A 21,386-nucleotide genomic window follows, 5' to 3' on the forward strand; every position below is an offset into this window, starting at 1 on the left:
GGCGAGCGCTCTGTCCGCTGCGCGTTGGTGTTTCGGCCCGGGATTCTGGTTGAAGCGCGCGAGACGGCTTGCCGCGAACGCGACGTCGGGTCTCGTCATTATTGCGGCGTATAGGAGAGTCCCGACCTTCTTCTGGTACTGGTTGACTTCCCACGCGCTGGCCTCTCCTTCGTAGGGTAGAAGCTCCTCCAGGACCATAGGAGTGTACGAGCGCGCTTCAGAACCGTCTTCTAACGCGTTAGCTGTGGGTGGAAGCAGCCGCCTCACCTTCTCGGCGTAAACTGCCTGCGAGAGCCATAATCGGCGTGTGGCTCGGTCTCGTATGACCTCGATTCCTAAAAACCACTGGAGGTCTCCGCCTCCTTCGAAGTGGTAGCGCTTCTGTAGCTCAGAGACCTCCCGCAGCGCTGCCTCCTTGCGCGCGCGGGGAAACGCCAGTACGCAGTCGTCCACGTAGAAGAAGAACATGACTTCGCCTTTTTGCCAGCAGCAATTCTCGCCTGCCACGCGTTCGAATCCACGTTCTACGAGTCCCTTTTCTAAGTGGCGTTGCCACAGGAGAGGGGAACGTCGTAGGCCGTATAGCGCCTTTCTCAATCGCAGGATTCTTCCTGGAACGCGGTAGCCCGGCGGAAGCTCCATATAGACGGTCTCGTCTAGATCCGCGTGGACGAAGGCGTTTACCGCATCGTATTGTAGTAATTCTAGGTCAAAGCGCGCGGCAACGGCCATCAGAACTCGGAACGACATACCTGCGAGCGTCGCGGCGTACGTCTCCCGCGCGTCTCTTGCTTGCTGGTCTCCTCGAATAACCAGGCGTGCCTTGAATTTGGCTAATCGCCCGTGCTTATCAAGCTTGTAAGTGTATACCCAGTGGCATCCGAGGACCTGGTAGCCGCGCGAGGCGCTTCTTGCGACCTCTTCCCACGAGCGGGACTCCTTGTGCCCGTCTAGGTGGCTTCTTTCAGCGCGCAGGAACTCCTCCCGGAAAGGGTGACGTTGCAACTGATCGTGAGACGTTGGCAAAGGGGCCAGATCCCTCCAGTAGGCGCCTTTCTTTCGGCCTTGCGCTTCCACGCGGGAGCGGAGCTCGGTCGGCGCCAACGCAGTCACCACATCCCGGTTACCGCGCGCTCTGAGATCCTTCGTCTCTTCTGCAAGCGTCTGGCTCCGGTCTCTATAGGAGCTAGGCTCACTTGTCTCAAACGCTTCTACCACGGAGCAACCTTCCTGGGATTCACTTGCCTCTTGCTGACCTGTAACTTAGTCTTCCAAAGGGCCTTCATCCGCGCCGTCATTCCCGGATTTCACGGTGAAGGTTGCCTCGGAAACCCTCTCAGGGGCGCGCGGCTGGCCAGGCACAACGCGATCCCTTCGTGGGCCGTCTTGACGTCTAGGGTTTTGTTTGTGAAGCGTCGTTCCAGCTAGAAAAGCGGCTTTGTACGACGTCCGTGGTGTGACCTTCTTATAGATGGGCTTCGTAGCGGGGATATCCCGCGTATGCTCTTCTCCCCACCCCCTCACGTCGAGCTCGGTGAGCACCGCGAGAAAGGATGTGGGAGGCGACGCCTCCGGCGTCGGAAAGGGCTCAAACCGCGCTCCCGTGTATTGCCCTTCCACTTGCTTAGGCGCGTCCGCTTCAGCGTTATGGTGCCCGAGCGCTTCTGCTGCTTCCAGGGCAGGCTCACCGGGATCGGCGTGCTCTGAGACTTCTTCTGCTTCTTCGTCAGCGCTTTGTATATAGTTTTCTGAGCCCGTGGTCTGTCTGATCAGCTCCTCTATGCGCTGCTGAATCGCCTGCAGGTCGAGGTGGTTGATTTCTTCCACTAGGGACCTGACGTTGCCGTCGAAGTGGCATTTCTCGTTAAACACCACATCGCGCGTGGTAAATACTTCACTACGCAGGGGATTCCATATCCGGAACGAGTTGCTTGATGTGTAGCCGACTAGGTAGCCTATCCAGGCACGCGGAGCGAGTTTCTGGCGCCTGTTGCGCTTTCCTGACAGTGTGGTGAACCACGAGGGGTCGTTGAATACATGGATCGTTGATCCAGAGTCCAGGATCGCCGATCTGAAGAGCTCGTATGTCTCCGGAGCGGTGTGGAAGGCACTCGGGACGGTCCCCTTGCTTCGGCCATATAGTCAGTGTTCTTCTTTCGCTGGTTCTCTCACCTTCCTGACACGGTTTGCGAGCGTTTCGTCTTTTCTCATCCGCTCGTCGAGGTTCGCGAGAAGCTCTCTACTCGGCTCGTACCACTCAGGGCGCTCCCGTTCGTTGACGAGCCAGCACTTCGAGAGCGGGTGAGGTTTCAGGCACGCAGGGCACAGCCGGTTGCCCTCGCTCTCCCCATCGCTTCTCTTCCGCGACCGGTCTCTGCGAGCTCCTCCTCTGGAGCGCGTGTTTCCTCGAGATCCCCGGCTGCTTCTCATTGGTACCGTTAGGCGCGCGGGGGAAGTTCGTTCCCCTTCCTCTTCGTTTCTTGAAGTGGCTTCTGTGGTAGGACCAAACGCTCCGCGTCCGGCCTGCTTCTTCGGGTTGTGTTGAGAGGTTGTTTGTAGGAACCGCCGCGCGTCTGACAGGACTTCTCCAACGCTCAGTTTCTCGCTTTCGACGCGTTCGTCCTTGACGGTCTGGTATGAGAAGATCCATGTATCGGCGTAGCTGTGGCTCACGGCGTAGGTGAATTCCGGGAACCATATACTGGGGAGCTCGGTACCCGGGACGCCCGCCGCTGCTGCTTCGTGGATTGATTCTTCCCACTTCGTAAGCCACTCTTCCAGCTCTTTCTTCGTTGCGAGTCGCTTCCGCTCCGGTATCTGGAGCGCTCTCTTATATGCTTCGCTCGCGGCGGTGCGTCTCTCACGAGTGGTTATCCCTACGCGTTCCTTCAACGCGTAGACCCAGCGGTCCAGTGCGCGGTCCGCGGTACAGCAGCTCTTGAGGAGAGAGGTGCTGACTGTATCTCGGACCCAGTCTTCGAGCACGCGAATCCCTTTCAGGAACGCTTCATGGGTCTTGGAGCGCTCCATATATTCAGACCGACGTTCCTTATACAGGGCGAGATTGGCTGCCGAGAGCTCCTCCAGCGCTTGTGCGCGCGTTTCGTAGTCGGCGTCTTCGTTTAGCACTTCGGCTTTGCCGGTCTTGGGGTGATCGTATATTTCGGGGCGCTTCGGCCGCTCCATCCGCCGCTCGAGACGCGTTTGTCCCGTGTTTAAGGCGCCTGGGCGCTGGGGATCGATATATCGCCAGAGGTCGTAGGACTTGGCCTTCGACTGCAGCTGGTCGATCCATAGGATCCAGTCGGCAGGGGTATTCAGGGTGATTTTCGCGCTTGAGGAGGACATTTCGACGATAGGGGTTCAATTGGGCGCGTAGAAAGGGCTTTCGTATGCGTAGAATAGATGGCTGGCGGCGTTTAACGTAAACGCAGCACGTATCAGACTGTTAATTGTCGAATTGAGGGTTCAGAACGATGTATATTCCGTTATGTGTGTAACTGTCTAAGGGCCCTTCAGGGGCGCGTAGGGAAGGGGGTATGCCACCCCCTGACCCGGGGCTCGGCGCTCGGAAATAGTGTTCTGCCGAGCGTTGCCGAAGCCTCGCGTAGCGCGCTCAATCTGACAATATAAGCACTAAAAGCAGCAAGTAATATCTTAGAATAATAGTTTCTAAGACGTAATCCCCTTAATAGTCTCGTATTTAGTAGTACTAAGGACTTACACTTCGTCTGCCTTAATAGTACTAGAATAGAGTTAAAGTTTTAGACTTTTCGTCTTAGGGGAATATAGCCGTTATAATAATAACCGTTATAATAATATACGGTTTAAAAGAATAATAAATATAAATTCCTAAAACTTATATCGTTTATAGGAATAAAATAGAGTTTAAGATATTTAATAACCGAAGAGTTGAGGATAAAAGAATAAGTAAAGTTATTACTCCGCTGGGCTCATAACCTGTTGGAACGGTAGGTAGGAATCTCGTAGATAGTACAATATCCTTATAACAGGGTATTAGAGTAAGGGAACTTGTACTTATGAAGTAGGGCTTTAATAGTAAAGAATGTATAGGCTTATATTGAAGCTGAGTTGGTTGAGGAACTAATAGCTAGCTAAGGGAGAGAATTAGGCTAGTTATATAGTAGTATAACGTCGCCTATAATAGCTAATATAGGAAGCTATAAGCTAGGTTTAGTATACGTAAGTATATACGTCAACTAGCTTATAAAGCAGCTTATAAATCAGACTAGAATCTTCTTTAACTAAATAGACTTTTAGATAAGGTTAAAGAGAGTATTCCATAGGGATCTGAATATCATATGTTTAAACTAGCAAGCAGCCATTCTTAGCTAGTTACTTTTGTAAGTCCTACTAAGTCTTAGATAAGACTAAATAGGATAAATAAGTAAAATAGAAGTATAATATACTTATACTTTTAACATTTTCCGAAAAGGTTAAGAAGTTATAGAAGAAGAGCTAGTAGCGTCTCCCGTATCGGAGGTTTAATCGATAGGTAGCTTTAGTATAATAAACCTAGATTTAATCCTTAATTAGAATCCTAGTACTCTAAACTTCTTATTAAGGGGGTCTTAGTCGTATTCTAGTATTCCTAACCGAATAAACGGTTTTCCTTATCGCGGTCTATCTACTTCTACTAATAGTCTAACGTATCTATATAGGTATTTAATCCGTTAGTAGCCGTTAGTATTTATTTAACTAGGAGGCGTTACTAACGCTAGTATAGTTTCCCGTTCTTAGTATTATTACTAATAGACGGAAAGTTCGTTAGTTATATTAGTAAGGTTCTTTATAGGTTCCTAAGTATTATCTTTATATCCGTATCTTTTCTATTTAACAAGGTATTAATATCCTTTAGGTTCTTTAAGGTAGTCGATAATACGTTCGACTTCGTACTCTAGCTTGTTGTTTTCTATAATAATAACGTTACTTATTCGTAATCCTTATAAGGCTAGTTCGAGTAGTAAGATATAAAATACTAAGTAATACTTTATAGTATCTAGGAGTTTAAGCTTGTAGTTGAATAGTAAAATAACTCGTAAAATTCTAAAAGGTCTGAGTTTTTTAAAGTCGAGTTTATTACTTAGTTATTTTGTTTTAATATTTCGCCGTATAAGATAGGCGCTATCTCCCTCTTTCAAAGTTAGTCCCTTAATCCTTCGTTTATTACTAAATTAGGTTATTCGTTATCGTACGAATTTAAGTTCTTTATATACGTTTTCTTAGATATCCTTGATTTGTTATACTAAGGCGATAGCTTTTACTACGGCTAGTCTTACTTGGGGTTCTTTATAAGTAGTAGGTTTAAATCCGTAGTTAAGATAGAAGGGGGATTCCTTAATACTTTCTCCGATTACGCTATTATAAGCGAATTAAGCTATTAGTAGTAATATAACCTAATTATCTTAGTTATAATTAACATAGGCGCGGAGATAAGTTTCGAGGATTTAGTTAATTCGTTCCGTTTATCCGTCGGTTTGTAAGTAGAATATAGTAGATATTAATTATTTAATACTAAGTTATAACATAATTGATTTCTAAAATTTAGAAGTAAAGATCTTATCTCTGTCTAATATAATTTCTTTAGGTATCCTATAGTTAGCGATAATGTATTTAAGAAATATATATATATATTCTTCGGCGTTGCTTACTTCCTTATACGGGATAAAGTAGGTATACTTTATAAGTCGATCTACGATAACGAGAACGCTATCATAGTATACTCCCGTAAGGGGTTCTTAAGACTTTAGTAGCTTGACGATAAAGTCGAGCGATATAGATTGCTAAGCGGTTTATAATATAAGCAAAGGTTATAGCATACTATAAGGTTGATATTAAGCAGGTTTGCTTTTAAGGCAAACTTTACAATCCTTAATCGCTTTTGCTATACGTTCTCTAGTAACCTTTTCTCTATATTGTTATCGTAGCCGTTTCTAGGTTTTCGTAATTCCTTAGTAACTATATATAAGGCGAGTATAAAACTCTATGATTGCTTCGTTGTCTAGTTTACTAAGCAGGCTAGTACTAGATCGTCCGGTTATTATTAAGAGTTTAGTTACTAATACTAGGTCTCCGTCGTTATTTCCTTTAAGAATTATCTAGGTTTCTTTAGGTATTAGGATATTATAGTCCGGTCGTCGGCTGAGAGCGTTAGCTCTGCTATTATCCGATCCTTTGCGGTAGATGATTTAGAAATTAAATTCTAATAGGAATTCTAACTATCTGATTTATCGTTTATTTAACGCTTTTAAGGTCGTGAAGTATAAGAGATTCTTATAGTCTAAATATATAAATACTTTATAAATTGTTCCTAAGAGTTCGGGTCTCTATTCCTTAAATACTTTAATAATTGCTATAAGTTCTTTATTATGGATTTAGTAATTTAGTTTGGGTCCGTAGAGTTTGCAAGAGAAGAAGGCGTATAGGTATAGTCGTCTTTCTAAGTCTTATTAAGATAATTACGTTCCGAAGGCATAGTCTAAGGAGTCTAGTTCTACTTTGAACTGCTTAGTAGGGTCTAGTATCATCAAGACTAGTTCGCTACTAATAAGGTCCTTAATTTTTTAGAAAGCCGTTTATTATAATTCCTTCTATACGAAGGAGGTGTCTTTACAGCTAAGGTTAGTAAGGGCTGCGTTAATCTTGCTATAGTTTTTAATAAATTTTCGGTAGAAGTTAACGAAACCTAAGAATCCTTAGACTTCCTTAAGGTTCTTAGGTACCAGCTATTTTTTAATAGCTTTAATCTTGTTTTCTAACATTCGAACTTCTCTAGGGGTAATAGTAAATCCGAGGTATTCTACCTTCTAGGTATAGAATTCGCTTTTCTCGGGTTCGACTAGAAGCTTAGCTTTCTAAAAGGCTTATAAGATATAGTAAACGTCTTCTTCGTATTTCTCAAGTATTAGTAAGAATATAAAGATATCGTCTAGGTAGACGACTATATAAATATCGACGTATTTATATAAGACTAAGTTGATTATGTTCTAAAATGTTATAGGAGCGTTAGTAAGACCGAAGGGTATGACGAGGTACTTAAAATATCCTTTGCATATCCTAAAAGCGGTCTTTTATTCTTCTCCTTGCTTTATCCTAATAAGGTTATAAATACCTTTAAGGTTAAGGGCTATAAACTAGTTAGCTTCGTAGAAGAGTCTCTTTATTTCGTCGATAAGCGGTAGTAGGTAGCGGTTTTTAATTATTATTTCGTTAAGCATACGATAGTCGACGTATAGTCGTAGCTTCCTATTCTTTTTTAATATAAATAGGATTAGACTTCCTACTAGTAAGGTTAAAGGTCTGAAATACCCTTTTGTTACGGCCCAACCAGTTGGTGCCTGGCCGGCGTAGCTATATAGTGCAGAACAGGGGATAATGATGCCGGAGTCATCATTACCGAAGCTTTTGCTTTGTGCCACAGTTGGTTGCCCTGACCTGCTCGTAACACCTTTCTTAAGGTTTTCTTCGAGGTATTTATCTAAAGCTTCTATTTCCGTTAGATTAAGGCTATAGATTTTGTTAAATCGTAGTTCTTTTCTTTCTTTAAGGGGGATTTCGTAGTCGAAACTAGTATGTTTAGGCAGTCCGGTCTCTAGTTCGGCTACGAAGAGTTTCTTATATACTTTATATTCTTCTTGTTACGACCCGTAAACAAGGATAACAGCTGAAAGACCCACTTGGACGTCGGGCGGCTGTAACAGGACATTTGTACTGCAGATTGATTGATTGATTGATTTATTCCTACTCGGTTATGAAGCCGCTCTTATGCCAGCAGCTATGCCCGGAAAGCGGGGTTTGGCAGGTAGCCGAAGCGTCGACAATGAACAGCGACGCCCCACTTCGCCCTGATGTTGCATCAGGGCCAGCTATCCCCAAGCTCCCCACTATGTTCTCTATTCTGTGTGTTTGTGCCCTCTGTTGAAGAAGTGTGTTGCTCTCCTGTCTGCTTTCTCGCTTTTGTGTTGCTCTCTAGAATGCTTGTTTTGCGTCCTCCTGCTTCGGTTCAGTTGGTGCTGGTAGCACCGTATCTGGTTCTTTGTACCTACAGTCTCCCCCCAGCGCTCAGCTTTGTCTCTTTGTTTTGTCCGTATCCTCCCGGACTTGTATGTGCCGTTTTCTCAGTTGCATCTGTAAATTCTTTGTTGCCTCCTGCCGGGTTCCTATGTGGCCTCTTGTTTCTTGCCTGTTGACCACTATTGCCCTCCACCACATTGGCCCAAGGGTCTTCCACGAAGCACAATGCTCCACTGACTCCGACATGTTCGATTACTGGGTATGAGAGCTCCCGCACAGATTCCGCAGACATTGTCGCGCGTTGAAGGGACACCAATCCTTCTTCGCAAAAGGGGCGACAGGGGACCAGTCTGTCTGTGGTCTGTAGTATTGTGTGGCATCGATCGTAGCATGCCTAATGCCTGGTGCTTTCTCCGTGCGGAAGGTGATACTGTTCTGTCGGACTCATCTTCGTCGTTGTGGGACGTTGCAAACTTTGTCGGGGGTGACAGGTGACCCAAAACCTGTCGGCGGCTGTTGTGTTGAAGTTGATTGTTTGGGCGCAGTCTTAGTGCTTCGTGTAGCGGCTTGTGGCTCGCCTGTGGTGGTGGTAACAGTGTTGTCTATTGATATGTCGTATTTTGCGGCTTGCTCTCAAGTTTTTCATTGTAGTCGGGGCGTGCTCTGCGGCCATCTTGGGCCCCTTTGGGACGTAGAATCAAGGCCGAGGATGGCATTGCATCGAAGGGGGCTCTGTGGCCGCGAGCACGCGTATTTGGGGCCGTTTTTGCTCCGATTTTCAAAAATTTCGTTCTCGCTGTTGTTGATGTTTTTTCGGGCATATGTAACCCAGCCGGACAGGTGTAACCAGGGATCCTCGGAACGGAAGAACTATGGACAAGTCACGTGGCCTCGGGGATAACGCGGGGTAAGGACAACCCGGGCTGGATATGTTGGATATGTCAGATATCCAACCGATCCCCGGATATGTTGGATATGTCAAATATCCAACATAGCCAAGATAAGGAGGACCGTTCAGGACTTGTATATAGGATGGACTCGAGCCGGGCTCGAGGACAGACTTCCATAGCTCTTCAGCAATCAACTTTGTGATTACCCTAACCGGTACTTTCAGCTATACCTAAGTGACGACTACTCTACGACTCTTGTTGAGGCCTTGACTGATCACCAAGACCTTTGAAGATCTACGATCTATTCGACCAGGACCACGGAACGACTGTTACTACTCTCAATCCCTGGCTTACTGTTAACACAAACCCACTGTCAGTTAGCTGGCCGTAACACTTAGCAAGCAACTCTATAGGAATCTTTATATCTCCGATCTTATCTAGCATAAGCTCGGCAGCTAGCTTTATATCCTAAGCTATAATATACGGTAGTATAAAGTAATATTAAGTATCGTTCGGAATTATAAGGATGTTATAAGATATTATAAGATGTTATAAAGCTTTACTAGAAAACTATACGTAATATAACGGGGGCGACGCCTAGCGCTTAGGGATATACGAATCTATATAAAAGCTAATAGTTAGTAAATAATTATATAGAAATATATAAAAGCTTAAAAAAACGGAAAAAAAAATTAAAAATAAAGAAGATAAAAGAAAACGGAAGTATAATAAAGGATAAAAACTAAATCTCTATAAAATAGTATAGAAAGCGTTATAAATTTCTATATAGTAAGGGTTATATACCTAAACTCTGCTTAGCGTAGGGAAAAGGAAGAAGTTCTAGGCCTTACTAAATTCCTATTTATTTATCGATTTGCGCGCATAGACTATATACCTAATCAACCGGAACCGGAAGATCTAACCTCCGACGGATTATTATAGAGCCTCGTAGGGGGCTATGGTTCTATATAGTAAATCCTTATTTCCTGAAAGGGTAAATACCTACCTAGAAATATATAAAAATAAAAATCGTTTTACGCGAGATTACATATGTTTACGCTTATAGGGTGTTCCTATCACTACCTTGAATTTTGACCCAGTGCGCCCTGCGGACTGCCGTAGATGCGCCCCTGTTCCGGGGTACAGTTCCATTTCGGATACGGGGAATGGGATCCGACGCAAGGGCACTGATAAATTGAAACCTGCCAGATTCTGGCCCAATGTTCTGGCTATTATTGGCTGGAGCCACAGCTCAGTGCTTCTTGGGATCACACACACACTCGGGATTATGGTGGTAGCGGAGAGCTACGTCTTTCCAGGTGTCTTGTCTCTCATCTCTGCGGTAGGCTGCTAAGTTACCTTGTAAACCAGACAGCCGATGTTCTGGTGGACCTGCTACGGCAGTCCGCAGGGCGCACTGGGTCAAAATTCAATAATTTCCGCATCGGGTCAATAGGTCTACACCTAAGGGGAGGATTTTTAAAAGGCTCTGATTGGCTGAGAATTACAGGCACTTGCGCGAGTCAAGAGCGAAAAGGGTAAATGCGGGCAGTGTAATTATATATGGGGTAGTTGAGGTAGTTAAGGCAATTAGGGCAGTTGGGGCAGTCAGGGCAGTCAGGGCAGTCAGGGCAGTCAGGGCAGTTAGGGAAGTTAAGGCAATTAGGGCAGTTGGGGCAGTTAGGGCAGTCAGGGCAGTCAGGGCAGTTAGGGCAGTTAGGGCAGTTAGGGAAGAGGCAGTTAGGGCAGCTGGGGCAGTTAGGGCAATTAGGGCAGTTGGGGCAGTCAGGGCAGTCAGGGCAGTTAGGGAAGTTAAGGCAATTAGGGCAGTTGGGGCAATTAGGGCAATTAGGGCAGTTGGGGCAGTCAGGGCAGTCAGGGCAGTCAGGGCAGTTAGGGCAGTTAGGGAAGAGGCAGTTAGGGCAGCTGGGGCAGTTAGGGCAATTAGGGCAGTTGGGGCAGTCAGGGAAGTTAGGGCAGTTAGGGCAGTCAGGGAAGTTAGGGCAGTCAGGGCAGTTAGGGAAGTTAAGGCAATTAGGGCAGTTGGGGCAGTCAGGGAAGTTAGGGCAGTTAGGGCAGTCAGGGAAGTTAGGGCAGTCAGGGCAGTTAGGGAAGTTAAGGCAATTAGGGCAGTTGGGGCAGTTAGGGCAATTAGGGCAGTTGGGGCAGTCAGGGCAGTCAGGGCAGTTAGGGAAGTTAAGGCAATTAGGGCAGTTAGGGCAGTTAGGGCAATTAGGGCAGTTGGGGCAGTCAGGGCAGTCAGGGCAGTCAGGGAAGTCAGGGCAGTTAGGGCAGTTAGGGAAGGGGCAGTTAGGGCAGTTAGGGAAGAGGCAGTTAGGGTAGTTAGGGCAGTCAGGGCAGTTAGGGCAATTAGGGCAGTTGGGGCAGTCAGGGCAGTCAGGGCAGTCAGGGAAGTCAGGGCAGTTAGGGCAGTTAGGGAAGGGGCAGTTAGGGCAGTTAGGGAAGAGGCAGTTAGGGTAGTTAGGGCAGTCAGGGCAGTTCGGGCAGTCAGGGCAGTTAGGTATTAGGGTTAAGGGGGGAGGCGCTATAGCTATAGCGAGGTAAGTATTATAGAACACTATAATTATAAGTAGGGGATTACTACGGGTATAAGCCGGGAGTCAGACTTTAGCAGGGTTCTAGGGTTGACTTTTTATGGGTATACAGGCACGGGCTCCATACTTACCTAAAATTTCTAGCCACTCATATCTTATCGATAACACACCTTAGTGGAGACATTAGCCATATTAGGCAAGTTCTACCCCTCATACCGTATACCTACTAATTTATTGAATTTTGACCCAGTGGTCCCTGCGGACTGCCGTAACCTGCCACAAAGTCACTGTGTGTTTCAGGCTTCCAATGTCTGACAGCAGCTGCGGAAATATGTCCGATTAGTGATTTTTCATCTAAATCACAAAGAAGGTTGCATCTTAAGCTTGAAAAGTTCAGTTTGGAGGAGGAAGACTATTGGTACTCGAGAATCATTTACCCTAAATTATATATAGTAAAGCGTTTAAACCTGATTGGCCTCTCCCATAACACCATTGACCAGGTAATCGTCTTCCTGATCAAAGTCCCAGGTTGCTTGGTCTGTGCCGTTCGGCCTACTTGCCCTCTGGAAGCCTATGTTGACACCCTCTATATCTACAACAGGTGTGACAACCTCAATCTCTGTTTGGTATCCGTTCGCATACCATTTCTCTCGTATGCCTGGAAACTCAAATAATTCTGGTGCGTATCGCTTCATCGCTTGCAAAGCCGTACCTGAAATTTGATCGACACTATGACTGTGTCTCAAGGAAAGAAACTCTTCGCCCGCCAAGTTTAATAATTCGCGCCCGACATTCTCTGGGTATCTTCCGACCTTAGAAAGGAGCAGATCGTATTGCAAGAGGGAGACTTTTCCATGCCAAGAGCCGCCTTGAGTGGCTCTGTAATAGAGGCCCGTCAAAGCGGCGATGGCGCCCATGCAGCCCGTCCCATAATCGGAAATGGGAAATGGAGGGACTACCGGTTCGTCCAGCCCCATGAAACGTCCTTGTTCCCATGCCACACCGCTTACCTGTAGTATCATCAGTGGATGGCCAACACTGTTCTGGAAATGACACTCACGCAGTCTGCTATTTGCTGCCATCCAGGCCGTTGAGCCCATTCACCCTCATATCCAAAGCAGTTCTCATTCACATATACTATGCCTTTTCCACGTCTCGCAGCCAGTTTCGCAAGAGTGGTTGCACCATAGCCGAGCTTCTCCAGAGCCCCAGGTCGATAGCCGTCAATGACAACATCAGCCTCAGCCAATAGTGTTTCGAAGCGCTGTCTGCTTTCTGGCAGTTTCAGATCCAGATCGACAGTATGTTTGCCCATGTTCCCATCCACTTGAAAAAATGGAACGTCGCTGAGGTTTGGGCTTGTAATTTTTAACACATCAGCTCCATACTCTGCCAATATCCGTCCAATTACTGGACCTGCAATAATCCGGCATAATTCCAATACCTTGATGCCTGACAAAATTCGTTTGCTGGATGGGTTTGGCAGCGGACTTGGAGCAGTTGAAACCTCAAGAACATCAACCTTCCAAGGTGGAAGGTTGAGGTTTGCCTTTCCCTGTATGATCATAAGCTTTAAGTTTCATAATGATATTAATCAAATGTGAGGAGTTGCTCACATGTGGTGTGCTGACGAAGTCATCATATGTTAATACAGGCACTCCTGCCTGGCGATTCTCGGCGTTCATGCGCTCCAACTCTTCGATTGTATACTTTCTCACATGAGACTCAATTTCCTCTGCTATTGCATCGTGATCTTTTAAATCGGGCCTAAATGGCTCCAGCCCTATCATTCGCAGCGTTGTTGATGCCTCAAGCGATCCATGTATGTGATAGTACTCTCCTGGTCGTTTAGTCTCATAGAGGTTCGCAGACATGCGACGGTAGGGATCTGACTGAGCTTGAAGCAGGTCCGTATCTGGGAATGGCCTTGTTAACATGTCCCAACGTAGGATCTGGATGGCTTCCAACTATTCACCTTTCAAGAAGTTCTTTGCTTCGCGATCCAGTTTACCGAAGCCTCCGACAGTGGCCATGTAAGCCTGAATCAAGAACGCGGTGCTCTTTTCCAGGTTCACTGTGACCGACTGCCCGCTAGTTCTTCCGTACTTGGACCTTGCAAGTGCTCCGGCCAATCCTCCTTCAATTGCCTTCAAAGCCGAGGCCAGTTCGGTCTCTTTGAATGGTATCGGAAAGTATGGCGCGTCACGCGAAGAATTGAAGATAACATTTCTGGAAATCCTCTCGGCTTCAGTGGGTATTTGGACCGTATTGAGAACGAAGTCTAAGATGCGCTTCGTTTCAGCAACGGCTGAACAACTTTGCTTGGTCATTTTGGATTGTGCGAGAACGAAACAAAAGACTTTCTAGTTGACAATATCAGACTGTACGAGGGGAAAGACACCGTGGCTTTTGTTCATGTAGTACGCATACCCATATCTACCTGTTTTCAGCTTTATCACAACCTTCGGAAGGGGCAATGGTTTCCTCCATTTCAATTGAGGATCTTGCCGTTCCTAATGTCACATTGCATATTACTTTGATAGCTCTACTTCTCCAATTTGCGAGCTACTGCGTCACAGCCAGCAATATTGAAACGTCGGAATAGCATCGGGTGTCGGGTGAGCTTATAAGATGCCAGGAATAGAAGACTTTCAGTTACAGAATGGCCTTGGGTCATCTTAGGGGCCCAGTTGCCGATGCTTTCGGGATTGGGGTATCTGAGCGCCACAGCGGGTCTAGTTCTATGCAAAGGTTGGGTGGGTGGTGGTGTGCTCGGACCGAATAGTGAATGGCTGTTATTTCGGCTTTTGGAGGGCTGTCGGATGAGGGGATGTGGAAGTTGATGTCATGATGGGTAAGGATCAGCTACCTACGGATGTCGTTGGTTCTTAATTGGTTAACTTGTAGACGTCGATGCTATCTTCATCGAGGTGGTGTGCAAAGCACGGGTTTCCTAGACGCCCTACCCTTGCCATTTCCGTCACTTTTCACATCTTGGCCTTTGCATATTGGTTGCGGTTTGCCTAGCTTCTGTGATCATAATAGTGCGGGGAACCTCGTCAGCGAGAATTGAAGTTGAGAATATTCGTGATCTTGAGCTTATTGCAATGGCTGGCACTGTGAAGGAAAGCTATGTTGGAAAGTTGAAGGGCCAAGTTCCCAACAAGGCAGAATTCACATGTAGTTCTGGCATTCCATATTTCGTGGCATCTTATAATGAGCGCAATGCATGCGGATCAGCACATTTCTTCATTAAGAACGAGGGCCAATCAGTCACGGCGCAATTCACCATAACCAGCTCATTGGCTCTCCATGCGCACCATGCCCTTCTGATCTTGTAAATCTTGCACATCACGGAGATGAGGGGACGAAAAGTCTGGGGAAATTGGTGAGCTAGGACACCCCTGGAAGTGCGACCCCCACAGGAGCTCGGAAGATGCACCACATGGAACTTGTCCCAGGGTTCTGTAGTGCAGTGGATGGTTTGGCCCTAAGTTCATAGCGACATTTCCCGGGCACGCATTCAGTTCTGCCACGTTGTAGAGCACACCAGTGATTTGTGTTTCGCGAAAACTCACTCCTAGAAACAGCTGGAAGAGTAACCAAAAGAAGCAAACCAGAGATGCCGACGAAAAGAGTCCGCCAGAGCGAACGACGCAGATGCGTCAAAGCCTGTGTGCACTGCAAGCGGCGTAAAGAACGTTGCGACGGCCAACAGCCCTGCAGGCGATGCGTGATCCGTAAAGTGGAAGACGATTGTTCATTTACCGAACCTCCGACAGCTTTCCCTCCAGGAAGCTCTTCATCGGCAAGGAGCCCTCCCAGGCGAGTGAGTCTCCACGGGAGATCCTCGAGTCGAGAAATATCTCATTCCTATGGATCAACAACTTCTTTTAATGAACCTATTACTTCGCCAACCCATGGCAGGCGGGTCTCAGCCCAAGCCTGCCATGTCCCCCCGAAAGCCGTAGTACCGCAGCTCTCCCGACTTATCGGTGACGGCAAAGGCCGCTTCATGTTTATCGGCGATGCTGCCAATCTGGCATTTCTTAAGGTCATCCGTCGACTGGTTAGCGATCTTGTAGGATCGTGTCCTTTCACTGAAGATCCTCTGCGCCATCTGATGGTTGAGGCGACACCGGAAGGACGCCCAAAATGGATCATCACCAGCCCTGCAGATATTCCCGCCAGGCCCTGTGCTGAGCATGCAAGATACCTACTTCGTTGGTACCTGCGAGCCACGAACTGCATACTCGAAGTGTTTGATGAGGCAGAGCTGCTCGAGGACTTGGAAAGATGGCTCCGAGGTGAGCCGACAACTCACGACGAGGAAGCGATGAATTGCATCCTATTTCTCATATTCGGCATCGGAGCGCAGCGGTGTCCCGACAATCGTGACACCGATGCCGAGAAGTATTTCAACTACGGGCGGTTCTTGGCCGTTTCTTATGCTATGGAAAATCCGACAAACAACACTGTCCGTAGCTACGTTCTTATTACTGTTTATCTGCTTGGAGCATCGAGGCGTAACTCGGCATTTATGCACTTGGGCGTCGCCGTCCGGGCTGCATATGCCCTCGGCATCCACCGAAGAGATAACCCGTCACTTTTCTCGAAAAACGAGCAAGATACTAGGGAACGACTTTGGAAGGCTCTCCGAGTGTTGGACATGTTTCTCAGTGCGTCTCTTGGTCGCCCTTTAGCCACGTCCGAATCTCGAGATTTCTCGTCCAATGAAAATTACTCGGCCTCCCTTGAGCTCTGTTCTATATTTGAAGCCATCTTAAACGACGTTTATGCCAAGCGCATGGTCACCACCGATACTCTGGAGCGCATCAGCGAACAGCATCGCCGCTGGGCGGCTAGGTTTGGCGATGGACTTGCAGTTGATGGGGTTAAACCAGGCATGCACATTGTGGCAGAAGACGGCGAAAGGTATCCCAATATAGCGCTCTACCACATGAAAGAGGCATACTACTGGAGCATCATGCTACTCTCACGGCCATTCCTCATCGAATTCGTCTCTAGAAATATTGCTCGGTCCCAGACAATGCCAATGTGGAACCAGGAGACACCATCATCGCCATCTGATCAACTGTTAGTACACGCCTGCGTGGACTCGGCGACACGAACGATCAACCTTCTGTCGGGTCTCATCACCGACAAGAACGTTTCTAAGAGACACCCTTTTGTCATTAATTCAGTATTTGTCTCGGCTCTGGTCTTGGGCCTCGCGATATTCGGCGACCTGGACAATACTTTTTCCTTGGACAAAGGCTTGGCAGATGCACAAGCGCTCCTGGAGAGATTCAGCAAGCACGACTTGGTTGCCAACAGGGAACTTTCCATCGTCCAGCACCTGCAAGGAGCTTGCAATTCCTACACGGAAAAAAGAGCCCAAAGAAAGATGGAGTGTCAAGGGATGCTCATTGGGGAGCTCTTCGGAAGCGTTCACGATGGGGCACAACTACCGACAGAGGGAATAAGATTCGGCTCAAGCAACTTGCACCGAGGTCTTGGTGGCCAAAGGTCTCATTGCATGCAAGATACAGAAGAACTGAGCGGCATTGGTCAGAACATCTCCTTAGCAACAGGAAGAGCGGATGGCAGGCAACTAGACGGAGAAGAGCACTCACAAGGTGCCCACATTATTCAGGCTTTGACGCCTTCGACCGACATCTTGATGCCCATTTCACCGAGGACTTTACTCTTTGACTCCTACAGCCACGATATGCCTTTCTTCCCAACCATGGACGCCAGCCTTGCACATTTGGGGTATGTGAATGAGATGATGATACCAAGTACGGATGCACTACTATAGATTTAATTGTGAGAACTTATAGAAGCCAACAGTGGCAAGATCAATATTCAGACTGTACCATAATTAAATAGTGGAGATATCTTACAATTGCAGATGTTAAATTGAAACAGTAGTTAAGAGCCGTCTCAGTGGTCTTGACTAAACGAACACTTATGCCCCAGCTCGACAAATCACAGCAATTACTGGCATTTGCATTATCGATTATGTTATGACAACCTACATCAAGCCACTCAAAGAACGTTTTTTCAGGCTTGCCACAGTCTACGATGCCTAGATGTAACGGTCATAGGCCACAGCAGCTATAGTTACACACCCTTGTCGACGAATCATGGTAGGCTTCTCGAGTCAATATTTTTACATTTTCATCTAGTCTGCCGAATGTAAAGATTAGGTTGAAGCTAAGGACAGAATTACCTAACCAAGTGTGAAAGAACAGGCAAATTAAAAAGACTACTTAGCAGTCAATACCCTCCAAACGTTTCCCCAGCAGACCGCCTCAAAGCTGCGGCGACAAGATCAGGCTTGTTCAAGAACGGAGAGTGCCCAGTATCCATTCTTTCAACAAGCACGTCTACTTGGGAAACATCAATCATGTGCTGTTGCGCCGCAATCGGAATCGCGTTGTCCTGTTCACAAAGGATATAAGTAACCGGAATGTTCCTCCAAGCAGCGTACGTAAGTTTGCTGAAGAAAGTCTTGTAGCTGTGGGATTTCAACTGCATGATAGCATTCTTTGCAGCGAAGTCGTCGAGGTCGTTGTAAAATATCTCTTGAGGTCGATCAGGGTTGACAAGCGTGTCGTTTTCTGACAGAACGAACCATGGAAGCGGTTTCCCCTGAAGCATATCCAGAAGTGAGGTGCCTTCCGAGTCATGTTAGTCACTGAATTTTCGGCAAAAAAGCTGCTCAATCCCGAGTCTAACCTTCTGCCAGCAAAAACGCAGAGCAAAAGACTAAGCGGATTACACCGCCGAGTTTGCCCAGCTTCTTCCGAGAGACTTTATCAAGTCCTCGGCAAGCTTCGCAACCTACTACGCCGCCGTAACTGTGCATGAACAATACCACATCTTCTTCGTTATCAGCAGCCATCTCGATCTCGCGCCGAATGGCGCTCACATCGGGCTCAAAGTCTGATAACGGAGGCTCTGCGCCGTAAGAAGGGAGTTGAACGGATCTGGTCTTGTAACCCAGAGCTTCGAGCTGCGACGTTACCGGCTGGAACCTGGTTGCGCTGTGCCACGCGCCAGGGACGAAGATAAAGGTTGGTTTAGTGGTCATTGCTGTCATATCTGATGAACTCAATTCCACTCAGTCTGAAGTGATCCGACTGCCCCCATCGCTGTGGGATAGTGCTGAGACCAGCTTTTTAAATTCTTTCCAGTCAGCGATATCAACATTCCTGAGGCTGGGCGGCATCCGATTCCCCATGATTGTGCCCTCGGGCCGGTCTCCTTGCAAAAGAATGGAACTAGATAGACTATTGAAAGATCTAAAAGGCGGGATGGCATTTATGGTGTTATCGGCACTTGTCCTCTAACCCAAGGTACAACTTGTCTCGGCAGATTTGCCAGCTTAGATAGCTTTAATCCAAATGTGGACAGCTGATGTCTTAAAGTTCGAGAATGCTCAACTAGCACAATACCGATTCTAAGGTTTGGCACCCCACCATTTCACCCCTTGCTTCCCCCCTCACTGCCAACAAGACTTTCGATCCAAGAGTCAATGCACGTTCTAGGCCGTCAGCCGACACAGCTTCGGTTACGGGTTGGGGTAATGCAAGTGGCCCATTCCCGAAACCTCAGTGCACAACAACCCGCGACCCGATAGGCTTACGACGTGACAAAAGGTTCTGGTGACGCAGGAAAACACCCATCGGGAAAGTCGTCAATACAGTTGTTCGTGACACCCGAGCATCTCGGCAGAACTCATGAGCCGGCGGGAGCCGACGGCGCAGTTGGTGGTGGGTGGGTGGTCACCAAACCTTCATCGAGAAAGCATGACAGGTCGCATCCGAGTAACCGGTCAGGCTGCAAGGGATGGACTGTGCTGTGCTGCAGGATTGACTGGATGTGTTCTTCGTCATGTACTTTTCTTCGTTTGTATATCTCTAGGAAGAAACTCCTATTATACGAGACCTGTTCACATATTTGTGCCCTGAGCTGAATCGTTTCATGTCACTGGACTTGCGCTGGTACCACCCGTGTCCTTATCAATCTCAGATCGAACTCTAATTGTCAACTTTTTTTTTTTTTTTCACTCATTTGCCCATCAACGATTTATGTGGGCGAGAACCGGCACAGAACGCTCAGAATGGGAAAAGTGGTGTTGTTGGTGGAAGAACTAACTAACTGGCTAGAGGGCTGTGGAGGCTGGCTAAGACCAGTAGTGGCGGCCGTCAGCCCACGTGACGGGCCGGCGAGGCCTGCCACCTACACCCCCTCTCAGACTCCTCAGCGAAAAAGAATAATAGGAAAATACAGGAAAAGTCCTAATTCCTCTAAATCCGAAGTCCTAATTCCTCTAAATCCGAGGAGTTCTTAACTATTAGAAAACTCGGTTAATTACCGGTTAAACCTAGCTAATAGGAGGCTATAAAATCCTCCGAATCCCGAAGTCTTAATATTAATAGTCTTATAGTCTCTAAACCCCCTTCTTAATCTAATCCCTCCGCTATGCCTAATAAACGAACAAATTCCTTATGTTTAACTATAACTAGTAGCTTCGTAAGTCTATCGGCAGCTATATTAATGCTTTTGATAAGCTAGAGTTTGATGCTTTTCGTAGTATAAACCTCCTATATAATCTATTTATATTAGACGTCGATATAGTAGGTTTATACCTTATTAAGTAGGTTTATAACGTTATTATAGCTATTAATATTATTAGTAAATATAATAGTAGGCATAGTAATAGGTTTGCTAAGTAGTTAGGAAAGATAACGTCTAATTTATTTTATAGTAATTATTATAAGTATAAGATTAATAAATTTAGTCTTTATAATACTTAAAGTTATAAAAGTCTATTTCTTTAACTTCTAAGCAATTAGTATACTAGTAAGGAAGACGATATAACTACTTATTAAGACTTATAATAGCTTATTATTAGCGAAAAAAGTATTTATAATAATATAAAGCCTTAACTTATTAATCGTAAGGATGCTTTTAAGTATAATACTATTATAACCTATTCGTTATGCTTAACAAAGGTTTAATAGACTTACTTAGGCTAGCGGCTATACTACTAGATATATATAGGATATATAAGAAATAATAAGTTACTACCGGAATAGAAGAATTATTATATAGGTTACGTAACGATAAGAAGGTAAGTATTAATAAGGAATTAGTAAGTACTTACGCTAAGATAAGTAAGCGCTTACGATAAGTAAGGTAAGCACTTACTAAAGCTATTTAGAATACTTACTTTAAGACTTATATATAAACTAAGACCTAAGCACCTACTTAAAAACTTTTAAATAGTTTTTTAATAATTAACTTATAATTTATCCTTAATAACTTTTAGCTTAGCTTATAGTTTATAATATTACTATACCTTATTACTTAGTATAAAACTAATTACTTTACTCTAACCTTCGATTTATTAGTATAATATACTTATATACGACGTAAAACCTATTATTAATATCGTAGCCTTAACTTCTATTAATAGAAACCTTACTATTACTAGCTAGCCGTAATACTTTGATTGCTTTTATTTAGTAAGTTAACCTTACGAAACTAATAAATAATACCTTCGATAAGATATCTTTATCTAGTATTACTAAAACTCTTACTACTTCTCTTAACTCTTCTAAGGGGAAGGCATTTATTAAGAACCTTGTTTAGGAACTTAGAGAAGAAGAAATAAAAGACGTAGAAGAAGAATCTAAAGAAGAAGAAGATAACGGTAATAAAGAACTTTAGCGTTAGGTTTATAAGAATAACTATAACGTTAAGAGACTTTAGGAAATGTTTAATTCGAACGCCGTAATCCTTAAGTAACTCTAAGCTATTATCCGGAACCTCGAAGGACGTAACTAGGAACTCCTAAACTAGAACCGTACCTTATAAGGTATTATTAATATTA

General features: G+C 45.8%; 4 protein-coding genes across 4 annotated transcripts; 1 reads left to right on the forward strand and 3 right to left on the reverse strand.

The window, feature by feature from the left end:
- Window positions 1-2,142: 2,142 nt before the first annotated feature.
- CTRU02_204294 (gag protein) lies at window positions 2,143-3,030 on the reverse strand (the record flags this gene model as incomplete). The annotated part of the gene is made up of 1 exon (XM_036732718.2): window positions 2,143-3,030. The coding sequence occupies one exon, from the start codon at window positions 3,028-3,030 to the stop codon at window positions 2,143-2,145; it is 888 nt and encodes a 295-aa protein (XP_036575566.2).
- An 8,910-nt stretch (window positions 3,031-11,940) lies between these two features.
- On the reverse strand, window positions 11,941-13,809 carry CTRU02_204295 (CoA-transferase family III; the record flags this gene model as incomplete). The annotated part of the gene is made up of 4 exons (XM_070204349.1): window positions 11,941-12,522; window positions 12,555-13,049; window positions 13,096-13,394; window positions 13,455-13,809. 4 exons carry the CDS (start codon window positions 13,807-13,809, stop codon window positions 11,941-11,943), a joined length of 1,731 nt encoding a protein of 576 aa, XP_070062112.1.
- A 1,292-nt stretch (window positions 13,810-15,101) lies between these two features.
- On the forward strand, window positions 15,102-17,300 carry CTRU02_204296 (C6 transcription factor; the record flags this gene model as incomplete). The annotated part of the gene is made up of 1 exon (XM_070204350.1): window positions 15,102-17,300. The coding sequence occupies one exon, from the start codon at window positions 15,102-15,104 to the stop codon at window positions 17,298-17,300; it is 2,199 nt and encodes a 732-aa protein (XP_070062113.1).
- Window positions 17,301-17,761: 461 nt separating this feature from the next.
- CTRU02_204297 (uncharacterized protein) lies at window positions 17,762-18,587 on the reverse strand (the record flags this gene model as incomplete). The annotated part of the gene is made up of 2 exons (XM_070204351.1): window positions 17,762-18,162; window positions 18,224-18,587. 2 exons carry the CDS (start codon window positions 18,585-18,587, stop codon window positions 17,762-17,764), a joined length of 765 nt encoding a protein of 254 aa, XP_070062114.1.
- Window positions 18,588-21,386: the final 2,799 nt, after the last annotated feature.

This window comes from Colletotrichum truncatum, assembly GCF_014235925.2.
Source record: "Colletotrichum truncatum strain CMES1059 chromosome Unknown Contig_0002, whole genome shotgun sequence".
NCBI classification, from domain to species: Eukaryota; Fungi; Ascomycota; class Sordariomycetes; order Glomerellales; family Glomerellaceae; genus Colletotrichum; species Colletotrichum truncatum.